This window comes from Nannospalax galili, unplaced genomic scaffold (genome assembly GCF_000622305.1).
Source record: "Nannospalax galili isolate Female #2095 unplaced genomic scaffold, S.galili_v1.0 scaffold578, whole genome shotgun sequence".
NCBI lineage: Eukaryota > Metazoa > Chordata > Mammalia > Rodentia > Spalacidae > Nannospalax > Nannospalax galili.
This window is the reverse complement of record NW_008342282.1, coordinates 833,142-854,959: the sequence shown is the minus strand read 5'-3', so window position 1 is coordinate 854,959 and position 21,818 is coordinate 833,142. Positions and strand designations below refer to the sequence as shown.

The 21,818-nt window shown below is 39.4% G+C and overlaps 1 protein-coding gene across 1 annotated transcript in view; it reads right to left on the bottom strand.

Moving 5' to 3' along the window:
• Fbxl17 (F-box and leucine rich repeat protein 17) overlaps nt 1-21,818 on the bottom strand; it is a 479,631-nt gene that overhangs the window by 13,284 nt on the left and 444,529 nt on the right. Inside the window, 1 exon segment of the mRNA XM_029565884.1 lies at nt 8,140-8,282. Coding sequence (XP_029421744.1) covers nt 8,140-8,282 — 143 coding nt within the window.

Here is a 21,818-nt window from a genome sequence, read left to right as displayed (position 1 = left end):
TGAAGCAGGGTCTCCCTGTAGCCCCAGCTGTCCTGGAACTCACTATGTAGACCAGGCTGGTCTTGAACTCACAGAGGTCCCCCTGCCTCTGCCTCCCAAGTGCTGGTACTACAGGCATGCGCCACCACACCCAGCTTATATAGTACTTTTTTAAACTAAATCTTACTCATTTCAAATGCATACATCAATAAGGGCTGTTCTGGTTGAAAAATGCAGATGATAAACAATATAATTCATCCATCCACCCAAAACTGAAAACCTTTTTGTGTAGCAACTAGTATGTGCATGACACTGTTGTAGGTTCTGGTGAAGAAAAAAGAATTTTCATTCTAATGAATAGCAGAAGAAAAGTAAAAATAACCCACAATAAATATGAGCTAATAGTCATTGCTTACTTTATTAAGTTTCTGTAAATTAGTTGCCCATCTCTATAATCTAGGAGGTAGCAGGTGCTGTGATTTCTTTTAATAGATTTGGGAACAGAGGCACAGAGAGACAGGAAGGGGAACTAGAGAATGTGGAAAAGTCAGCAGGTAGGAACATAGAAGACAAGGAAAAAGTACCCCATGAATTGTGGCTTTGCCGCCCTGTGTACATAGCTGCCAGGAGATTGGGAAAGCTGGGGACAGGGAGATGACCACTGCAGTTAATAACATTGATAACCTTAAAAACAACAGCACCAAGGCCACAGTGAGGGTGCAACAGAGTTCAGTGATCAGTGAGAAGTCAAGGGAACCATTCCCAGACAAACTTCCCCAGAAATTTAATAGTACGGTGTGGCAGAAAACAAGGACTGTGGAGGAATACAGCTAAAAGCTGATTCACGAGCAATGTGAGACTCTGTTCCAAAGAAACATAATTTTGAATATCCTTTTCCAAAAATGAATTAGTAGTTTCACAATATTCTAGTTGCCTCTCTTTTCCAGGAGGCTGCAGGCTCCATAGGGTAGGAACTGTATCTTGTTCACTGTTTTTCCTGACCTGTTTCAGATGATAGTGAAGTATATAGTAAGCCACTCTATAGGCGCTTACTGAATAAATGAATAACACATATGATAAAATTAGGAGGAGGAAGGCTTAGGTGTTCTCTAAAACACAAACAGTAGATACCCTCAGGGGCTTCAGGAAGGCAGGAGCATGCAGCCTGTTGTGGGTGTTGGGACCTCACTAGTAGGTTTGGGTCACTTCCTTCCCAACTGAAGGAGCTCCTCAGTCTCACCAGCCAGCATAGTCATCCCTGTTTCTGTTTGGCTGAGTGTTAGGGAACTGCTATTGCCTTTTCTACTTCTAAATTTAACAAATATAATCCTATAACCTCATTCTTTCATATCATTACTGAAGTCAAATTGAAGCGAGGCAATCCCACTACGGGATGCCTCCAGGCAAACTCAACACAGCGTTCTACTTACCCCACAGTATTCCAGGGAGTAGTAGGCTCTCTCCTGCCCCCAGAAAACAAGATAACAATTTCATAATATATCAATCCCATAACAGCATCGAGTAAAATACAAGCAGCTTCTTGTAGCACATCTGACAAGTTTCAAGTAGCTCAAGTTTCTATCAGATGTTGATTTTCCTCAAGAAAGAAATCCCAGTCTTATTTTGGATGCTGAGTGGCTGTTTGATTGCTTAAAACAAAGCCAAACAAATATTAAAACAATCCTTGAGACCTCCTGGCCTCTAGGCTTCTTTTTCCTTGAGGTTTCTTTTTAACTTAACAAGCCATAACAAGGGGAAAAAAATTCTATTACTTTTAAGAATTACTGTACGAGTCTCAGGAGGCTGGTTTTTCTTTTTAAGATCTTAGCATGTAAATTTATATTCATAGCTAGAAAATTATAACCCTGCTAGGGCAGATAATGTCAGGTAAAAGACTCCAAAGCATAAATAATAACAATAACGATAACTGAAGCAAACATTTACTGAGTGCTTACAGTGTGCCTGACTTTGAGCTAAGTTATTTACTGTAATATTTCATTCAATCTTGTAACGACACTCTGGGGCTCTTATTATTATAATATTTTAGATCAAGTGAGTTCAAAGCTTTTAGAAATTAAGTTTTCCAAGGTCCCACAGATAGTAAAGAGACAGAAGCAAAAATCTAGCAGAGTGGTACTGGTGCTTATCAGTTCAACCTATTCCATAAAGCTCTGCACCAGTGTGTCTTGGCATAACACCTATCCAGGAAAGGAGTGTCAGTTACACATGGCAGTTCAGGTGAAAAGAATCAGAAAAAAAGGTGATAGGAACACTTGACTAAAGTGAGACTGAGAGGTAACCTCTGAATTTCAGCTGATGTGTTTGTCCCCATTTCAATTACCAGGAATAATCAGGGGAGGGTTGTAAAAATGTGTGTAAAGTGCACCTATGAGAAAATCACTTGCAGAAAGTGCTTTATCAGCAAAAGGAGCAAGATGCTGATGCTTCAAGGGAAGGACTTCCATTCAGATTTTAGAGCGCCCCCCTCTTTCATTACCCCTTTCTTTTGGCCCACAAGGCAGTCCGTCGGCTGTACAGTGATGGGTCTGTCAAGACAGAGGCTACCTAGTTTGGTTCAGTTAGACTACTCCTGCCTTACCAGGAAAGGAGTTCCTTTCCCCAAAGCTTTTTCCTTGATAGGGAATTAATTTTAAATCTTAAATTTTGGCTAAGGGCAATCTGAAAACAGCTGTGCATACGTGGCAGGGATGAAGGGGGCCCTGAAGGTACACACTTTGTTTCATGGCTGAATTGCTACCAAAACAGTCCTGGACACTGTGCCCCACAAATTATTTTTCCCTTAAACTGATTTTTCCAGTTAGTTCTGTGTATTAGTTACAGAGTCCTGTATTATTTTCCCCATAGGGCTTTCCTGCTCACAGTTCCTAAACAAGCTGATAAAAACTCCATTTTCTCCACAGAAATATTTTGGTTGTTGGGGCTTTCTCTTACCATAATTACTTCCTGAGAAAAGCAGTACAGCGGTCAATTTTCTTGAATATTTTTACAGTAAATTGGGCTCATGAAACTTGGCCCTCAGTATCTTAGGGTTGTAAAGCAGACTTCTGGCTCACAAGAGCTGACTGGTTTCCATTACTTACCTTCCATATTAGCCTTCCATTGATTTGATCAAATAAAATATCCCTGACATTTAAAGAAGGAACTCCATGTGAGAACCAGGATTTCTCATCCTGGAGAATATAACAAACAACGTTTATTAAAATAAACCACTTAGTTCCCTCTTCAACTAAGAATTTCAAGAATTGTGGCAGATGAGGAGGAAGGTCTTGGGAAGTGCAAATTGGTAAGAAATGAATTAATTCGATTATTTTCATGATGCGGATCAATACTAGTCAGCCTCCACTGAGGCCCCTGGCCTGAAGGCAGCTGGATAATCAATAGGATCACACAGAGGCAGTTCTCCTCCCCCACCAGCCTCTCTGATCTTTTCTGGGCGGACTGTTCACGCCTGTGTAATTCTAATTTATGTCAACTAGAAATCAAAGAAATTCCAAGAGGCTTTGGTCATAGGACAGTGAAGTGGACCTTTCACAATCTATTTATGTCTATTCCTTGAATAACAGGACCCCCATTACCCTACAGACAACTCCTCCTGGTCACAGAGAAGGAAGCAAAGGGTAGTTACCTGGTTGGGCCCAAGGCAGAGTGGCCTGGGGTATAAATCGAGGTATACTTTCTCCTCGTTTATAACTCTGCAGGAACATAAGAACTAAGCATTTTAAGCAAAAGCCTTGCCAAGAGTGGCTCCCTCAATAACGCTCTTTAATGATACCCCAGACGCTGGCATTTTCAAATCAAATGAACAGTGTGTAAAATTAGTTCTGCATGATGTTAAAAAAAAAAAAATAGAAAGTGAAAGGGAGCTTTTAAAAGCTCCAGCATTCTCTGTCCAACTGCTTTCACAAGGGCTTGGCATTTGAGAATTGCTACGTTTATGATGTTATTCACTGCTCATAATTCAGGCCTGTGTCTCCAAACTTCAGTATTAACATACACTGCAGAGGTTTCCCAAACCAGCCAAGCTGCCTCTGGCGAGGTCTAGTTTCTCAGCCAATGCCATCGCTGAGCTCCCTCACTTCTCATCAACCTTGATACCAAACATTTTTCATTAACCTTGAACACTGCATTTCCATTTGCCCTACAGCTTTTCCCAGGAATTTTTTTTTGTTGTTGTTCTTTTCAGTTTTGTTCTCTATCGAACTGCCTTGTAAGAAATGAGGAAAGCATCATAAAAAACAGATCTATAGAGTCTAGAATTCACCAAAGTTGTGAGAACAATTTCTATGACCAAAGTCACTACTGACTGTTTATAATTGTGGAAGCCAGAGTAAGCAGAGTACTTTTATTAGAGTCCCATTGATTACATGAGTATTTTTAACTAAATCCCTAAATAAATGTGAGTCAAATTGATAGGTGATTTCAGGTCAACTCTAATTCCCAAGGTCAAGTAAGCCTTTGAACAGTCTTTAAGAATATAAGCTCACCCCAATTCATCAAAGCCGTCTCACACAGCGTATTCTTCTCTGGTTCTTACAATGCATTAAAGTTTAGGAGATTATGTGACATTGGCTTCAAAACCTTTTAACATGCTTATCCATCCAGCAATCGGAAAAGCTACTCAAACAGGACTTCTTCATGCACTTCCTAACTTTACAACTGCTGGGGGAAGGCCACCTTTGTTGAATGGATGGAGGAATCCTCCCTAGGAAACAGCAATGTTGCAGCCAAACAAATTTACCAAGTTAACATAGATGTTGTTTGAAAACCCAAGACAACATTCCTTTCAACTGCAAACAATATGTTTTATGTCTCTCATGGGGAGGGGAGACAGAGGTGGGGGGCGATGAGAGGGGAAGAGAGAGGGAGATACTGATTTTTCTACAAAAAATTAAAGTCATCTTGTTTTTCTTACAATCTCTTAAAAGCTGAAGGGGGAGGGTGCCAGCTTGGTAAAATAGAGCCTCCAAATTACATATAAGTGGCCCCAAATGAAACTTACATGTGAAAGAAATTTAAAGACAGGGTCTTACTATGTAGCCCTGGCTAGCCTGGAACTTGCTATGTAGATCAGGCTGGCCTCAAGAGTCAGAGAGACTCCCCCCTGGCTCTGCCTTCTTAGTGCTGGGATTAAATGCCTGCACCACAACACCTGGCTGCCTTCACTGTTTCTAAAAACCACAGCATCCCAGAACGTGAGTGGAGACATACAAACTCACAAACACATCTCTCCCCAGTTCAGGGATACTGCTGGCCACACGTGACCAGATGATTAGCTATGTTGATACGAGGTCTTTTGGCCTTCAGCTGGCTCCAGATGGTTTGCAAGAAGGGATGGGGAACTCTAATTTTATTAGTGATTAGCAGATTCAGTTCAGGGGTTGGGGCAAGAGTGATAAACCCACATCACTTGTTCTTTAATGCTTTGTTGGCACAGTAAGTTTTTCTATATGCTAATCCTACTTTTCCTGATTCTTATTTCTATTCTTATGTTTGCCTTTATTTTTCTTGTTATTTTCTCTATCCATGTCAGTTGTCTTAATTCAAGTCTGGGCCTGAGTAGAAGGGTCAGTAACTTTATAATAACGCAGGGCATTTTATATACAATGGATACTATTCTAAGTGCTTTATATATATTAACTCATTTAAATGCTCACAATCCTACAAGATGGAGACTAGGATAATTCCAAGTTCACAAATGAGGTAAGAAGCTTTGCTTCGGATCACAAAACAAGTAAGTCCATATTCAAACACAAACTCTGGCTCCAGAGGACAGGCCCTCATTACTAACTTCTTTTCTTCTCTACTCAAATCTTTCTTTGGATCTCGATTATAATTTAAAATATAAAGATGGATGGCATAAAACAACATTTGAAAGCTGAACAGCTACTTTGGTCTGGGTTTCGATCCAACACCAATAAGCAGGCCTTTCTGTGCAAGGCTTTGCTTGCACTTTGTGTATGGCTTGGAAATATCTTCTGTCCTTATGGAACTTCTCATGTTTGGCTCGGAGCTGACTTGCGTCTCAGGAAGCCAGACAGCAAGGCTGAGCTCCCTGGGCTGGGCTGAACTGCAGCATGCTATGGCCAGACGGCACTGTGTTAGAGCCAATAGGCTCCCAGAGAAGTTCTCTGGTTGGAGAAAGGATTCAGAAACGGCTCAAGGAATGGGCTACAACCCTTTAGAATACCACTAATTGCAACTATGTCTCGAATAACCTTCTAAACTAACAAGAACATTACATGAGAACAATTTGTTTCTGAAGGTAGATCTGATCTGCAGAAATAGAGTGATTCTGAGAACTGTGGAAGTGTAAATGTATGCATTTTAGAGCCATTGGTTAGCCTGCACTTATGTAACATGGCTTTCTAGTGGAAGCTAAAGAGTTCTGCTGTCACTGTTTTGTGTTTCGAGAGTACTCTGCCTATTGAAGACCCTTTAACTTATTTCAACAGAAGCCATATTAAAGGGACAAGGTTTGGGCCACAATAGGTTAGCTAGCAGTGAGTTTTGAGGGAGACTGGCAACCCCTGGGTCTGAGTGCTGTTGCTAAGTTACAAAGTAAGCAGCTCTCTATGCCGGGCTGAGAATATATAATACAATCTCTAAAACATAACTACTGGCAAAGGTCTAGAATACTTAAGATTTTAAAACAGTTGGAAAAAACCAATTAGGTTCATTATCAAAAGTAACTAAGCACACAAAGGATTTGGGTTATTCTTCTTTTTGCTCCCCAATTTGCCTAATTTAGAAAATGTAAGCTTGTTGACAGCATGTTTCTTTACTGTCACATGCTTTTGCTAGATTTGTCCCTAATCATCATTACAAAAGCAGCACAACTATCCAAACTGGAATAAGATGTAGCACTTTCTTAGCAAAGGTCTTGAGGTAGACCTTCTCAAGGCACGCAGCCTCATGGCTGAAGATGCCTCTGGTATTATGTGAGGGATGCTGGAGTCAGACTTCAGAGACCTTGGAAGAGAATCCTGTCCCCAGTGTCTGGTATTTCTTAGCCTCCATTTTCTCACCTTCACAATGCAAACAACTAATTCTTAGATTTGTTACAGGGAGTCATGGAAGTCACGATGGAGAAAACATCTATCCAGGGCTTAGTATTCCAGAGAATTTTAGTATCTTTCTTCTTAGTCAGCCAAAGGTCCCGTGCAACTCATTCTTAAACTCATGCTCATATCCTGTCCTCCATGGGACTTGGGGCAGCCTCTGGGGCTACAGTATGTGTAGGAAAGAGAATCTGATATGTAGTGTGCTGGATAGCTTTAGTGTCAACTTGACACACCTGGGTTGAGGGAGCCTCAATTGTGGAATTGTCTCCATTGGACTGGCCCGTGGCCATGTCTGTGGGGAATTTTCTTGATTGTTGAGTGATGTGGGAGGGCCCAGCCCACTGTGGGTGGTGCCACCCGAGCACGTGGGTCTGTGTTGGATAAGAAAGCAGGCTGAGCAGGGGCCAGGGAGCAAGCCAGTAAGCAGCGTTCCTTCATGGCCTGTGCTCCAGCTTCTGCCTCCAAGTTCCTGCCTTGAGTTCCTACCTTGGGCTCCCTGGTGAACTGTGACCTGGGATGTGTAAGCTAAATAAACCCTTTCCTCCCCAACTTGGTATTGGTCAGAGTGTTTTGTCACAGCAATGAAGAACAAACTAGGACATGTAGGGAGACAAAAATCTCCACATCCCTCTCACTAGTCACTTCTTGCTTCCCAGTGGCCAGACAAGATACATGTTAAGAACTGAAATGTACACTTATGAAAAGCCAGTTTGGTACTGGTCTCTCCACTTTACTGTTGTAGGAAATCTGGGGCCTAGAATAGGATTTTACTGCTAAATCCTGCAAATTGCAACTTGCCATGTGACCTTTTAAATTCTGGTCTACTGAATTACGAATAAGGTATCAAAAATCTCAGAAGACTCCCTAGGATTGCTTTTTCATTGTTCTTATGTAGAAAATTCATTACTAACCAGAAAGATGCAAAAATAATTTCAGATTAATTTAACAAACCAGGCCAAGAATGCATGGCTAGAAACACACATAGATATGTAGGGGTAGGGGAGGAAAGAGAATATGGTATTCAGCTATTTGTTATACTAATAGGCAGAAAACAAACATATGAATTGACGATTCTTACTTTATCACATCTCATAAGCCCCAAATATCTCAGAGATTTGCTGCTCTGTGCAATCAGGGTGGCTCCTTGGTCTGTGATCTCTTTACACCATCCAACATCCACAGTCTCTATGGTCATGCTGTATCGCCCAATGGCTATCAGTGCTGCAAGGAGGGACAGAGAGAAAGATTAACATTAGCAGCGTAAGGGAACTCCTTATTATGACTACTGCTCTCATTTCCTCACTAAATTTGTTCCTGAAATATTGTGTGTAAATGAATGTTTTATAAAGCAAATTAAATTTGAAATACTTTTAAGAATGATTGCCCTATGACAAACCATTTTGTGAAATGAATAATCATTCCATAATTTTTCTTTCACTGGACATAATCTTTTATCAGTTTTAAGTTAAGGTTACCTATACTTTCAAACATTCATGTTTGCAAAAGGAATAAATAGAAACAAATTATAGAGCATTACAAAAAATCCCAGTTACTAACTAATTGATTCAAGGTAACTCAATAATTTTTTAAAAGAAAACCCCCACCTAAACACCATTTTGAGGTGTGTTATATTGCATGTGAATTTTTATGAATCAGCATAACTTTTTCCATCTGTTCATGACCTGTAAAATGTAAGCGCATATAATATTTTTTACATTAGTTCTTCTTGGGGCTGTAGGGAATTAAGTGTATATTATACATATAGCTGAATTTAATTGGTGCCATGCTAGAATGCAGTAAAAGGAATGCATTTGTTATGGTAAATTTCCTGACCATATCAGAATTCTTCCTTCTATTAACATATAAAATGGAGCCCGTCATCTAAAAACTATGATGGTATATCCAGTGTTCTAGACTGTTCAGCCCTGTACCACCTCTAGAATGTAGATGCTTGTGCCATCGTCTCCCATGTGCTGCTGTTACTGCTGCAAAGCTGTATAACCCATCTTCTGGTTGGAACAACCAATCTGTAAATGGAGCTCTTCTGTAGGGACTTCTGTCTAACTTGATAGGTGTGCAAGCCTCTATATTTATGAAGCATTAAAAATAGATTTTAACACTTCCAGCCAGAATAAAGTTATGATGCATTGATTTGTGAATGAAAATCCTGACAACATTAAAAAGGAAAAGACATTACAAAGGAAAAGACATTAAAAAGGAAAGAGTAATTTCTAGATAGTTATTTCCTTGTTCTAAGATTAGCATGGTTTGATTTCTGTAATCATAAAGGTAGGAGGTATTCTCTAAAGTGTCCTGACTACATTGAGAAGAGCAGAATAAATTGCTCATGTAAATAATAACAATAAATGCAACTCAGAAACATCACTTGGCAAAATCACTGATAATCACCTTGGTAATTTTTTTTAAACTAGAATACTTATGCCCATGAATTCCAGTAACAAAGTACTCACCAGAAGCCAGATATTTACTGTGTTAAAAAAATAATAATGGTCCCAGTGTTTTCCAGTAAAAATACTCTAACAAAATTTCTTCAGTTTCTTATGCCGTTTTACATATGCTGTGTTTTAGCATTTCAAGTTTTGGGGGAGGGTTTAGTGTGTGCTGTGTGTGTGTAATTTACAAACTACTAATGCATTGCTTTGTTGAAATCGTCTGAATATTGTGTGTGTGTATGTGTGGGAGGAGGAGGAGGAGGAGGAAGAGGAGGAGGAGGGGGGGGGAGGAGGAGGAGGAGGAATATCCCAGGTTAATCCCACTGTTGCCTTTGATCTCAGAAAATTGTTATTCTCTCTGTTGCTGCAATAACTTTCACTGGCTACAATATTCTAAAGATTTCCTGTGATAAATGAAGTAAGAGATGAATAAAAGAAATCCTTCTCAGTACACAGTGCTCAAACTGTTGATTTTTAGAAAATGTCTACAAGTTGCAGGAAAACACAAGGTCAGTAGATTGTGCATAGTTGTTTTATTGAAACTTAAAGCTAGACCATGAAATTCCTGAACTATTCTGAAAAAAGGTAAATCAAATGTTATGAGACACTTTCACAGGGTGCTGTATAAGCAAATGAAGAGTCGATAGCTATAGACTTGGTGCTAAAATCACTTATGCTCAAGTTTTCCTTTGCCTTTTCTCCCTTGTCCAAATTAAAGTATACAATTAAGACAACGGCTGAGGATGAATCAAAGTATTTAGTTTAATTTTGCCTAGATCTATTTATTGAAGGTAGAATTAAACTTTATTTCTTAGGTCATCCATTTATTCAATGAACCTCACCTCATGAATTCTAAAGTATTTCTGTCAACATCTTCCAAACTATTTTCAATGTGCCAGGTTCTGGATTCTGAAGTTCTTGTGCATTATCTGACTTAACTCTCAGAGACTTCAAGCCCTGTGAATTCATTTTGTTGTTTCAATTTCAAAGATCAGGAAACTAAATCACCTAGAGATTGAATAACTTTCATAATGTAACATGATAATAAAGGTGGAAACAGGATTTTAAGTTGGAGCTAGCACTCAGTTCTGTCTACTCATCAGAGATACAATTAGAATCACAGGGCAAGGCACCATTCTAACAGGCTAAATTCCAGTGGTGGAACCACTATGTGACAAGCTGAGCCTGCCTTCTGGGGATATAATGGTTCATGGAGCTCAGAGACGAGTTCAGTGGAGATGAGGGTGGGTGAGACTGAGTGGAAAAGAATAGCCAAGTTAATAGTCAAAGTACAATGCTAATTCTCCTTTTTTTCCTATTCCCAATTCCTTCTCACTGTCCAGATCTCAGTTCAAGAGTGAGATACTCAGAACTGATCACCTAACCATCTTCTGCAACTGTGAATGCTATTTACTTATTTACTTTCTTGCCTACCTCCCACGTTAGAGTAACAGCTGGTATTCAATGCGGTATTCCCAGCACCTAGTACATGCCTGGTACAGAGTAAGTACTCAAAAGTAATTATAAATATGCCAGGGACTACTGCATATAGATCTATGTGGGAGACCAGATGCCAAAGAAGCCCTCATGGAAGAGCTAAGCCAGATTTTGAAAGGCAATCATGAATTCTCTGGAGAAACAAAGAAACAAACAAAAAAATAGGGACAAGTTTGTTGGATGAAGGAAAAAGCATGTGCAAAGATCAAGAGAGGAAAATGGTCAGGGGAGATGCAGATCATTCAATATGACTTAGGTAAAAAACAAACTCAAAAAGGGGCAAATCTCACTGCAGATATTCAATGAATAATGACCAACAGTGGGGGAGTAACAAAGGCATACGGAGCAGCAACAGCAGGTAGACAGAGTCCCCAGCACCATGAAGCTACTGTCTAGAAGACACAGAAAAAACATGAAAGTAAATCTAATTCTAAATTGCATGAAGTGCTCTACAGGAAATGGGCTGACAGCTATAGAAATAGTGACATTTAGATGGATGTGTGGTTGAGGTGGAAGTTAGATCTCAGAAGATATTCCTAACAACATTTTCCTTAATTCCAAGCTATCGCTCTCCAATCGCTTGGCAGAACAATAATCATTTTAGAGAAAAGGAAACTAATGTTACATAGCTCGCAAAGGCCCAGCTCTAAGGAAGGTGCAGAACCACAGCACAGCTCGAGATTGGCTCCTAAGCTAGTACTCAAGTGGCCACACAGCCTCTCCTAGAGTGGCGGTGGGGACTGCACCTTCTCTCTTCACCACCTATAAGACCTAAACACCACAGTTTATGGGAAGCCAAGTGTTGGTCCTGTGTTGGTAGCATTGGCTCAGTGGGATACGTATCAAATAATTTGCCTCTTTTGAAATATATGTGCCTTTGGCACATTTTTTGTTGCTGTTCTTGAACTAAGATGTGAAAACGGTAATGAAGTATGATTAAACTTCAGCTCCAGCCTCTCTGCTTAGTAGCTGCCTGACATCGCAATGTTATCTAACTTTACTGAGACACAGCTTCCTCATTTGGACAATGGGGATGTTGACGCTATGTCCTGCCTACTTCACAGGTTCAAATGAGACAATGCACATAAGGGACATTTTGTTATACAAATGTTATGATTTGTTTGGTATATGTATAAACTATCTTAGTGAGCAGCTGATATAAAATGCAAAGACTTGGCCATGACTGGTGGTACAGGCCTGAAATCCCAGCCACTCAGGAGGCTGAGGCAGGAGGAACATACACTCAAGCTAGGCTGGGCTACAAGGGCTAGTTCAAGGACTCCTGGACAATATAATGAGACTATCTTGAATGAAAAGATTGAGGATATGGCTCAGCGGTAAAGTACCTACCCAACATGAAGGAGGCACTAGATTCTATCCCCAGCATCACAAAATAAAACAATTTGAAGAGTTTTGAAAGATTAAAAAGCAAAGGAGAACATTACACAAGTACTTAAGTCATTGTGCACTGTGACAGTTCAACTGCTTGCTCTCTACTGGTGATCATAAACTTAGAAACTGCACCTGGGCTGATAGGCCTGTCAGTGTAATGTATGTCTATCACCTTCATCAGGGGCTGTTGACACTTTACAATGGTATTTACTTGAAAAGGGATAAAACATGCAATAGTAATTGCTAATTCCAATGCGACTTCAATATACTTTTTTATGTGTTAAGTGCAGCTAATGAAGAAAGTTACATGTTAAATTACATAGGTTAAGAGTTGTATGTCAGTAATTTGTACACCAACTGAGGATATATATGAACCTACTAATAAGCATTTCCAGAGGCATACAGACAGCAAACAGAATGAAAGACTGAAATTAATACGCACTTAATTTTGATCAAGAAATTACACCTCTAGGAATCTGCCTTGAAAATAAAACTCTAATAATATAAAACTACATATGACTTTATTTATTGAAACATTGATTGCAACTGAAATAAAAAAGGAAAATAGCCTAAATGTCCATACAAATGAAAGTGGTTGAATAAACCATGGTATACCCATACTAATTAACACTGTAAGAGTGAAATCACGACCAGGGAAGCACTAATGTGGACTGGTTTCCCAATACTTGGGTGGAAAAGAATGTAAATGCGTGATGCTGCCTTTCATAGTGCAGACAGAGAAACAAAACACACCATGGGAATCTGCTATTTATGTGAAGGCAATGAGGGCAGGTAGAAAAGGAGATGGTGAAAGGAAGCTGGGACGGAGGTGGGGGCATGAGGAAGGCTAGCCACTGTAATGAATAACTGTGAATAGCTTTGATTTTTTTGCACCACAGTAATGCTTTACATTCTTTCCAAAATAAAAATCAATATGGGAACTCAAAGAGGAATACAATCACAAATGATTCAAACTACATTGAAAACGAACAGCATAACCCAGGTGAATTACATGGTTACAATAAATAGAATGGGAATTAAGGATTCATTTGCTTTGGAAACATCATTTTGGCTGAATATTAAGAGTATGAGCTAGCAATTCAGTAACTACTTTTTTGTGTTTTCTAGGATTATCTATTAGGACAGCCAGTCTTTTCACAGTTACAGGAAGAAATTACAAATAAAAACCAGCCCAGAGACTTATACCATGTACTGAACTGGAATCAGAAGCATTAGAATGAACTCGTAGTTTTCAGAATACACACACAGAAATAATAATAAACACGGTGGCTGTGTATGCCTGGCTTAGCACAAGTACATGTATTCTTAGCTTTTCTGTTGACACAGATTAGAAGCCATTCCTAAGAGCAGACCTTTAGTTTCTAAATACCATTCACCAATAAAAATAACCGTGGCTTCTTAGAGAAAAGATTTATTATACAACAGGATCAGAGAAAATATAAGTCTACTATATCTATGATACCAGAAAAAAGTTTTAGAAGGAATGAAGGTATATCCAAAATCTAATATACACAGAATCTAATCATAAAGATTGCCAAGGGCCAAGGCTGAAACAAGTTGACCATTAAAATAAATGACAGTATTGAATCATGGCTAATAAAAGAATACCTATAAATCCATACAGATATAAACAAATAGGCAAGGATGAACAGCTCCTCCGTACAGAAGAACTGCATTTAATAAATGTAGATAGAAAAAAAGAAATAAACATCATCAGGCAAAGTAATAACTGTAGGCATGATCACCAACAGAGGCTAAAACCAGTTAGTCATATTGTAAAAGGAACAAAATACTACAATAGTACAAAGATATTTATCACTTACAAAGGGAAAAACTGTAACTTTGCAGTGGATGTATCTAGACACTACCTTAACCAATATTCAAGATTAACTTCAATATAAATAATACATGCAAAGTCACATATCATTTCTGACAAAATTAATAATCTCAGTCTCATAAGAAAACATTACAGTATGGGCGAGAGAGATGGCTAAGCAGGTAAAGGCACTTACTATATAATCCTGGTGACCTAAGTTTCATTTCCAGAATCCATGTGCAAGGGGAGAAATGACTCCACAAAGTTGTCCTCTGACTGCCACATGTGCACTGCAGCAGGTATATCCCCATGTATACACACATATACAATAATAAAAGAAAATATCACATCATATAAACCAATGAGAAACATTGTACAAATTAATTCACCAGTACTCATCAAAGGGTCAGGGTAGTAAAAATAAAACAAAAACAAACAACAAAAAGAGCATCTGACCACAAACTGGAGGACACCAAAGTTAACATGCAACTAAATACAATGTAGAATCCTAGATTGTATCTTAGAATATATAGAGATTAGATTTTTAAGAAGTGAGATTAGGTAAGGTTTGTAGTTATAGCTGTATCAGTTATTAACAATAGGGGTATTAGGTGAGTACTGTTTGTGAATTGTACTATTTTTGTAACTTTTCTGTAAAATTATATTCTCCAAGATAATAACTTAAAGCAGGGGTAAATGAATAAAAGATGATGAATGAACTAAATTGAGAACTAAAATTTCTAAGTGAAACAGGTATTATTTTTAGAGAGAAATATCTGATATATAGATGTTAGGACTAAAAATACCCCTTCCCCCCTAGGAGGAAGATAGGCCACACAGGTGCCTTAAGAAGCGACCTGCAGGGGCTATTTTGTCCTTCCGAGCTCTACAGTCTGCTATGGATCTAGGTACTTGCAGTAAAATCAGAAGAAGTGCCCTAGTGCTTGAAAGAATTAGGGTTAAAATTTAACAGTAGGATTAACATCTTTCATGTAATGCTGGGATAAAAGCCATGTGCAAAGAAATTTCTTGGCACAGTTACAAAGAGATAAATATGAAAAGGTGCTTTTCTTTGTAGAAATCACAGAGACTCCAAAAACAAAGAAATGATACTTTCCGAGACATTTATTGTTGTCTTGATGGTCCCAAGAAGACTCCCTCCACCCCCACAGGGAATACAGCTCACTCTGGCTTCCAGTCAGCATGTAGATGCCCAAGTCCCACCCTGGAGAGTCCCACCAAGAAGTTATAGAAGCTTCTGGGACCCTGCTGTTTGGCTGATGGCTGGGAACCACTGGATAGAATAACCTACAACTTGGGCAAAGTCAGTTAACAAAAGTACTCACTTTTAAGGGTATAAAGAGAATGCAGGTTCTCATTCATTGAAACAACCTTGCCTCTCAAACAGTGCTTGTTTACATCCAACACCTTTGAGTCTCTTTATGTCTCCTCCATTTTATGTAATATTGTATTCTTATTATACACAGTAAAGCAGGCCATGGATTGCACTGTATGATGATTTTTCTGATTGTTCTTCATTTTGTAAGCATTTTCTTTTATTTCATTGCATTTATTTTCAAATGCAGCACTTTGCAGGGTTTTTTTTTTTTCCATCTTAGAATTGTACATCAGCATATCTGTCATTCTCACGAGGTTGCAGGTTCTTTGAATAAGGACTACATCTTTTACATCTTTATTTATTTGTCTGTTTTAAAAAAAAATTTTTTTTTTTTTTTGACAGGCTCTCCCTGTAGCCAGAGCTGGCCTGGAATTCTCTATGCTGACCAGGCTGGCCTGGATCTCATAGAGATCCTCCTGCCTCTGCCTCCCATTTGCTGGGATTAAAGGTGTGTGCCACCATGCCCGCCAAGGACAACATCTTTATTTAGGAACTCCAAATCTCTAAAAATAAATGTTACCCATTTTTAAGTTTTTAACTGTTTTTTCCAAAATCATAAAAAGCAAATGTAGAAAGTCACTCTTACTTCCCTAGTAAGGAGCACTATGCTGGCTTCCAATCACAGGACTGGCTTCCTTGTTTTTAGAATTTCTGTAATAGCATTAGGCAACGGACCATCTTCTGGCTTTTCACCTGTTTCACTCTGCTTGTGAGATGTATTTGCACTGCTGTGTGCACTGGGAAGGTGACATGTTGGTTCTCAGTGCTGTATGGCATTCCATTCTATGTGTGGCATTTGTGTGATTCCCTCTTTGGGGCTACGTAGACAGTGCTGCGGTAGACATTAGCAAACATGTCTTTCTGTGGACAGGTGTTTTCATTCACTTGGTGAGTACATAGGAATGGAATTCTTTGGTAAGTGTGTTCAACTCCAAAAATGGTTTCCAGAGTTGCCATACCACTGTGCATTGCAGCAGTATGCCTGAAGGGTCTAGTTTCTCCACTGTTGACACTACTTGGGTACTGTGTGTGTGACTGTAACCTTTCTGGTGGGTGTGTAGTTGGTTTTCATTCCCTAGGGATGAATGCCCATCTTTCATGATGTCATACACTTTTGTTTTTAAATCCTCTATCCTTAACAAATACATATTAGATCTAAATTACGTTAAATTAATGAAGAAGGGAAGGCACACAGATAAGTTTTAATTCTTAGACTACAGGAAAGAATAGAATTCTAAATCAGAAATACTGTTCTGTTCAATTTGAAGGAAAATAGCAGTAAAATGAACTTCCGTCTACTGTCAGAGACATGGATTTTAAAATGGGAGAGTAAATGAAGGAAAATAAATGAGTATAGAAACCTTCCAAATGTTCCAGACTGTGGGGTACGCTTTAGTGAGGAACACCCAATCTTTGAAAAGCAAGTGGTAAACCCATAACCCGTACAGGAAGAGAGACTGCCCAATGGCTGTGGATGACAGCAGAATCTGAAAACAGAACAGTGCTTAACCCTTCAGGATGCTGCACCTCAGGCCATTCCTTTACAAACTGTGTACTGAGTTCAGAGCAGCAGCACTTGGGCAATGTCTGACTCCCACAGGGAGTGAGGTGGCTGTGGCCTTTGACTTTGTGGGAAGACTCTCTCCTGTACTATGCATCCTGAAATGGAAATGCAAGCATTATTTATAGGTTGCATCCATTTTCCTTCCTTTGAGATAAACAAGTTGGTGAAAATAGGAAGTTCAAGTAAAGACATTAAAAGTGGTCTTTTATAAAGCATGAGGGCAAGAATAAGTACATTTTCCTTTATTCTTTCCTTTATATGTGTTTTATTTTCCAGACAGAAACATCCAAATCTGATTGGGCATGCAGAAACTATTTGCATATGCGTGACTTCCAAAATGTAATAAGCAAGGGGTGCATGTCAAACTAATCTGATGCCCTGCTCTGGGTTTCAGTGGTGCTCTGTTTGGTGGTAACCAACCTTCGAGTAGAACACTCAGTTCCCCTGACAATCCTCTAATTAAATTTCAGAATTCAAGATAGGAAGAAAAAAAAAAAAAAAAAAACAACCCAGCTTTAGCGCTCTAACATTAGTGGAGAATGTAAAGTCCCTGGTTCAATGATTCTTTTTTATTCCAACCTGCATAAATACATATATTACTTATCAAAGAATTATGTATCCTTTTCAAAATCTTGACATTATATTAGATTTCTTCACTTTATGAGAAGTGAATTCTAGGTTTAGAATATGTTAATTCATAGATAGAGAAGAACTTTAATGTCTGTCATGTGTGTGCTCTGTCTACCTCTCAGAACTGAAAATTCAGAACTGAATTTTCCAGACTATTCTAAAGATACAGCATCAGTTTCAAGCAAGTGTTAGCCACAAATAGTTGTCTGCCCTCACGTGCAGCAGAGCAGGATGTGAGTTTAGTGATAACCCCTTAGGAGACTTAGAAGGTTGGTACAGACACACATGTTGTCAGGCTGACCAATATGCACTGCAAAAGTTTTCTGAGGTAGGGGCAAAGAAAGAGTGGGATAAATACCTTCTCTCTTATTTCAGTCAATAAACACTGAATATCTACTATGTGCTAGGTTAATGTTTAGGAGCAGAGGGTAAAGAGGTCAATTCCCTACCTTCATAGAACTTATATTATAGATACATGGAAATGAGTAGAATATATAATTTATCATATGATGATAATGTTGGAAAGAATTAAAGCAGAGACTGTGACCATGGGTGGGAGTGTTGCAATGCCTCACAAAGAAAGTGGCACAAGGCCAAAACCTGAAAGAGGAGATGAGCAAGCCTCACAAACATTGAAGAGAAAAGCCATCCATGTAGGCAAAATCTAGAACTAAGTTCATGAGATGGGAAGATTGCTGGTTTGTTCTAGAATGATGGAAAATAATCTGTGATAAGATCAGGAAGTTAATGAAAAACAAAAGTTTGAGAAAAAAAATCATCTTATAGACCATCTTATGTAGCCACAGTATTGGCTTTGGTGCTAAAGAAAATAGGAATCCATTGTAATATCTGGGGCAGAAGAATGATATAATTAACTTAAATAATCAAGGACTGCTCTGGCTTCTGGGCTGGGTATAGACTGGAGGCAAGAAGAGGAGGGAGACCACTGAGGAAGCCATTTATTGCCACATTCCATCCAGAAGTGAGAACGGATGAGGTGCATGATAAAGATGGGGAGAAAGGGTGGATTCTGCACAGAGCTCAAAGGTAGAACAGCAGCATTTGCTGAAAGATTGGATGTGGGATGAATGAGAAAGAAGTTTTTACATATGAAACGACATTACTTATGACAGCATGCACAAGCCCTGTGCAAACCCAAGCCAGGCAGAGGCCTGGCATGGATGGAGGAGGTAGGCAGAACCAGGGCCTTGTGCACGCTAAGCAAGCACAATAGCATTGATATACCCCAACCCTTTGCTTTTATTTTGAGACAGGGTCTCACTAAGTTGGTCAAACTGGCTTCAGTCTTATTGTGTAGCCCAGGCTGGCCTCAAACTCATGATCTCTTGCCTTTATCTTTATGAGGTTACAAGTGTGTGTGTCATCACACCCAGTTCTTTTTTTAAATTTTTATTTATTATTTTTTATTTTATGTGTATGTGTGTACTGCCTGCAGGTAGGTAAGTGCACCCGTGTCATGCAATGCCCACAGAAGTCAGAAGAGGCTGTCAGATCCCCTGGGACTGGAGTTACGACAGTGGTTAGCTTTAGACATTCTTTTTTTTAAAGTAGTTTTATTGATTCAAGAAGTTCCTACAGTGTATTTTGATCACATTCAGAACCCCTCTCCCGACTTCATGTTCTCTATTATTTTTTTAAAGCTTCTGAGGTCTAATCTGTGTTTCATAAGTGCTCTGGGGTGGGCGTTATCCCTTGGAGTCTGGTCAACCTACTAGGTATCACACCAGTAAGAAAAGCTCTCTCCCAGCATCCATCAAATGCCAATAGATCCGCAGCTTGAGCTGGGGCTTACTGCCTACCTCCCCCATCCATGCCAGGTCTCTCTGGTCTGGGTTTGCATATGTCTTGTGCATGCTGTCATATGTGGTTTCATATGTAAAAAGTCCTTTCTCTCTCATTCCCAATCCAATCTTAGCAAATGCTGCTGTTCCTACCTTTGAGCTCTGTTCAGAATCAACCCTTTCTCCCCGTCATCATGTACCCTTTCTGCTCATACATGGCTTTAAAGTAGTTGCTCTTTGGGACCTTGTGCATCTGTTTTCTTGTGCTGCTGGAAATATATTGGTTTCTTCTACTGCAAATAAACTCCAGAGTGGTGCCAAGGCACCTTCTTCATCTCTGTATCATTAACGTATAACATAAAGTCTTTGTTAGCACAGGATATAATCTATTTAAAAATGACATTTTAGCTACTGAAATTTTGAGGGGTTGTGTTTATTCTTCAGAGTTGACATTCATTCTTTTATTTTAAAAATACTTATTGAGTAGCTTTAGTATGTCAATTACTCTGATGACTGTGACTCCGGGGAGATTATAATTTAACATTTAACATTAGGCTTTTCTGTTTGTTTGTTTGTTTTTTGAGACAGGGTCTCCCTGTAGCCCCAGATGGCCTGGTGCTTGCTATGTAGACCAGGCTGGCCTCAATCTCACAGAGATCCACCTGCCTCTGCCTCCTGAGTGCTAGGATTAAAGGTGTGAGCTACAATGCCTGGCTAACATTAGGCATTTAAAAAAAAAAAAAAAAAAAAAAGACGTAAAAGGTGGTGCTTCACAGTTTGATTGGGCAGATCACTGAGTTTTACTAGAGTATAAAATAGGCTCAGCATTCCCTTCAGTGGGTATTCTGTCTAATCTAGCACTCCCCCAGGTAAACACAGTTATTGGTGCTGATATCCAACATTTCAAATTGTGTGAAATCATGTGGTTTTAAAAAGCACAGTTATTTATAATCTGAAACTAAAGTGTAGCTCAGTTATGTGTCCCTCACTATAACCAGAGCAGCTGTAACTCAGGGGCTCCTGCAGAGTACAGATTAGTTTAGTAATTTTTGCTTATGGGCATGTGTGCTATTAGGAAGGCAAAGAAAATAACATGAAATTCAAAGGATTTCAAGTTAAGATTTTGTGGTTTGGTGGAGAACTGGATGAAAACACAGAGAATACAAAATTTTCCAAATTATCTTTTAAAAAATTTTCTCCTTTATTTTCCTCTGAATAGTCTATCTGCTGCTACTTTACATTCTAATGTTTGTCTAGCTTTCAGAGAGTCAAGCAATTATTGTAAACCCCAAATCCAGCAGTGAGGCTTACGCTTAACATTATTGGGACCAAGTCATAAGTTTAGAAAGCAGGAGAAAAAAATAAAAGAAATAAGAGGTGGAAAAAGAGTAGAAGAGGACGTGACAAAGAAGAAAAGATGTGTGTTGGGGTTTGGGTATGAAGTGTCCCCTCAAAAAGCTCCTATACTGAAGGCTTGGGACCCAGCGGGTAGAGGTTCTGGAAATTTTAGGAGGCAGGACCTACATGGAGGAAATAGGTCAGTGGTGGTGTGTGGCTGGGGGCTTGTGGCTCCATCTCTGCTTCTCTCTGCCTCCCAGCCATCCTGGGGTGAGCAAGGTGGTTCTGTCACACCCGCTGACAGTGCTCTGCCTTAGTACAGGGCGGGAAGTGACTGTGCACTGTAAGCCAAAAAATCTCTCCTCTGTTTAGGTTGTTCCTGTCAGGTATTTTACCATGGTCATGAAAAGTCTGGCTGATACAAAAAGGAAGGAAAAATAGAAGTGCAGACAGTCAACAGCACAGATGCTATGTAACAGAAGCCTAGCGCTGGATCTGCTCACTAGTGAGTGTATATACGTGTGCACACATGTACACAGATACACAAACACACACTTATCCTTGAGTGCTAACCCCCAGATTTACCTCGAAGCTAGTGAAGGTTGAGCATCTGTGTTCATCACTTATGTGAAATTTTACATTATAAGGGCCTAGGTCCTAGAAATGTATTCACATGGTAACCCACTTTTGTAAAATGTTTGTAAAAGCAGGACACTTTGGTATTCCTTTACTAGAAGACACCCCCACCCCCAAATCTAATAAAGTCCAGGCTTCGAAAAACTTGAATCACTCCCTGACTAAACCCAAAATAGTCTGATTCAGTACTTTTGGAAGAGATGCTGGTA